The sequence below is a fragment of the Nicotiana tabacum genome, chromosome 17, assembly GCF_000715075.1.
Source record: "Nicotiana tabacum cultivar K326 chromosome 17, ASM71507v2, whole genome shotgun sequence".
NCBI classification, from domain to species: domain Eukaryota; kingdom Viridiplantae; phylum Streptophyta; class Magnoliopsida; order Solanales; family Solanaceae; genus Nicotiana; species Nicotiana tabacum.
Window position 1 is genome coordinate 39422989 of NC_134096.1, and position 3144 is coordinate 39426132.

The 3144-nt window shown below is 36.4% G+C and overlaps 1 protein-coding gene across 1 annotated transcript; it reads left to right on the top strand.

The window, feature by feature from the left end:
* The first annotated feature begins 407 nt into the window (after positions 1-407).
* On the top strand, positions 408-2144 carry LOC107809840 (protein PHLOEM PROTEIN 2-LIKE A9-like). Its single transcript, XM_016634535.2, has 3 exons — positions 408-559; positions 896-966; positions 1601-2144. The coding sequence occupies exons 1-3, from the start codon at positions 503-505 to the stop codon at positions 1977-1979; spliced, it is 507 nt and encodes a 168-aa protein (XP_016490021.2). The 5' UTR covers positions 408-502; the 3' UTR covers positions 1980-2144.
* Positions 2145-3144: the final 1000 nt, after the last annotated feature.

Sequence of the window (3144 nt, forward strand, 5' to 3'; positions counted from 1 at the left end):
GTGAGAATACGAACCATATGGTACATCTTTACAAGTCGTGTATGGCATTGTGTGTGAAGCTTGCAATTCAAGTGCAAAAGAAGAATTTCCCTTTCCATCTGTCTTACTCCTTACTTGATTCCATTTTTTAAAACTATTCTATATCTGAAATTTATTGTCTCGGTTAATTAATTCGGCTCGTGCTGAATAGGTCCACTAATTAAAGAACGTTACGCCTTCTCTGTTGAATAATTTTTAAATTCTAAAACTCGAATCTTAAACTTCTAATGAAAGATAAAAGGTTCTTGACTGTCCCACACATCCCTAGGTGGTATTCCTCTGTGTGTATGGGTGAGTGTGCGTGTGCGTGTGTGGATAGAAGCTGGCACTTCACTTTAAAAAGTTCGACAATAACCCTGCGGACCCTAGATCCCTGGCTATATATATGTGGTTGCACGCGAACAATAAACTCAAATATTTCAATTCTTTATAAGTTAGTGAAACGTTCAGAAGTAACTTCTACATGGATTCAAACTCACACTATGAAGGAAATCATGACTCCAACGAAATAAAAAATGGGGTACGTTTAGTTTGATCTTCATTTTTCTCTTGATTCTTTACCTCTTTCTTTACTTATTCTTCTTTATATTTTCACAAGCTCTACTGTAATTTCTCTCATCTTTAAGCTTACTATAACGCTTTTGCCTTCAACTCATCATTTTGTTTACTTTTGCTCTTTGCGTCAATGCATTAAAGGGAATTAATACTTTTCTCTGATGCTATGAAAAAATTGATTAATTTGCTAGGACCAAATGTTTATTCGATGGTGATTTTCTTGCTTGAAGAGCAAAAAACTTAGTCTAGTCAAAACTAAATCAAACTAATGGTTTGACATATTTAATTATTGTGCTTGCAGTTCGAAATTTATCCGTCAGCCCTTAATATCATTTGGGGAAAGGATGCACGATATTGGAAATTACCTCAAGGGTAAGTATATATATTTTATCACTTTGAACATATCTTATGAGAAGATAGAATAGATTAGGTCGTAATTGAACAACTTGAAGAGTGAATATTTTTGGAGATAGAGTAATTCAGCTACTAAACGTACCCCTCCCCCCTTCTCCTCCCCAATAAGAAAACAAAAAAATCTAAAATTACCCGTCCAAGGGTAAGCCTAGTAGTCAATGAAAATGAATGTAAACCACGAAAAATCAGAGTTGAAATCCCACCAAAGAGAAAAAAAGTTAGGTGATTTTATTATCTGCCTAGATTATGGTGAACAAAGTTACTTGTTACTTGTACTAAATTAATGGTGCACTTGGGATTTGAACCTATAACTTCAAACAAAAGTAAAACCACATTTGCTATTATACTAAAAGCTTCTCTTATGTTAAAGGGATTAAAATATTTACGGACACAAGCACACACATATAAATTTGTTTATACACTATTTGCACATGTGGTTTTACATGTGGTTCGGTCACTACTTGCCTATTTTGGTGGAGGTTGTACTTGATAAAATAGTTGAGGTGCGCGCAACGTTATTGTTATAAGAAAATTTAAGTGGTACATTGAATGATATGATTTTGCATCATCTAATGTTGGATTTGATGAACAGGAAAGAACCAGCAGAACTTGTACAAGTAAGTTGGCTAGAGGTAACAGGATATTGTGACAAAGTAGAGCCAAACGTAACATATGATGTTAAGTTCCAGCTGAAATTGACACCAGATGCATTTGGCTGGAATGATTTACCCATCTACTTTATGGCCAAATCTGGAAGCGGAAGCTTATGGAAGAAACTGAATTTGACAAAAGATGGTCCTACCAATTCCGATGGAATATATGTCGTACCCAACAATCTTACCGTTACAGTAGGACAAGCTGGCAATGACGAGAACAAGCTTTATTTTGGGCTCTATGAAGTCTGGAGTGGAAAATGGAAAGGAGGATTAGTAATCCAAAAAGTAATAATTACGAAGAGTGTGGAGCATTAATATACATACATTCTTTCTGCATGCAGTTTGTGGGAGTACCAAATATAATACGTGATGGATCTTAATAAAAGAATGCTTCATAGAAGTTTTCTGTCATAATCTTTAGTACGTTTTCTTGTAATAGTAAGTTATTATTATGAAAATAAATGTTTGTTTACATGTTTTCGTCTGACCATCTTGGCTTGTATTTTAATTTTCGGCTCAGTTATTTTGTACAAAACAGATTTGTAATGGGATTTACACATTTTACATTTGAAATGTTGTAACGACTCGATCGTTCATTTTGAGCTTTAGCGTTCCGTTCAGTGGTTCAAGGTCCTAAGTGACTTCATATTGTGTATTATGACTTGCGTGTATGGTCGGATTCGATTTTCGAGTGTTCGGGATAAATTGGGAAGAATGATTCTCATTTTAGAAGTTTAAGTTGGAAATGTTGACCAAGTTTGACTTTTGTGACAATGACCCCGGAACGGTATTTTGATGGCTCTAATAGGTTCGTATTGTGATTTTGGATTTGAGTGTATGCCAGAAATTGGATTCGAAGGTTCCTAGGTTGATTTGACACTTGTTGGTGGAAATTGGCAATTTGAAGGTCTAGAAATTCCTTAGATTTCACCGTAGGTTGACTTTACGGCTATCAGATCCAGATTTTAATTTTGGGACTTAGAATAGGTCTGTTTTGTTATTTGGAACTTATCTGCAAAATTTGGTATCGTTCCGAGTTGGTTTGATAGAAATCAGATATGTGGTTATGTTTCTAGAAGTTATTGAGTTTCATTGTAAATTTTATGTGTATTGGTGTCCGATTCGTGGTTTTGGATGTTATCTTGGTGTTTTGATCGCACGAGCGAGTTCACATTATATCTTTAGACTTGTGTGGATATTTGGTGTGGAGTCACGGGGGCTCGAGTGAGTTTTAGAACGTTTGAGTGGTTTCCGTTTTTGCTGGTATTGCTGGTGCCTCAGGTCTCGCAAATGCGAGATACTGTTCGCATTTGCAAGCCCCGCATTTGCGAGGTGGGGATCGCATTTGCGAGGTTCACATGAAACTGATTAGTTGGCATTTGCGAACATTTTGTTCGCTTTTGCGATGGGGGGCGTGGGCTGGCTTTCGCATTTGCGATCTCATGATCGCTTTTGCGAAGGGCCTGACTTCGCAAATGCG

What these genes read in the sequence shown, in the direction of transcription:
- LOC107809840 (XM_016634535.2), top strand. Translation starts at nt 503, where the DNA reads ATGGATTCAAACTCACACTATGAAGGAAATCATGACTCCAACGAAATA. An exon ending in CCAACGAAATAAAAAATGGG is followed by an intron (nt 560 to 895) that starts GTACGTTTAGTT and finishes TTGTGCTTGCAG; the next exon opens with TTCGAAATTTATCCGTCAGC. An exon ending in TATTGGAAATTACCTCAAGG is followed by an intron (nt 967 to 1,600) that starts GTAAGTATATAT and finishes TTTGATGAACAG; the next exon opens with GAAAGAACCAGCAGAACTTG.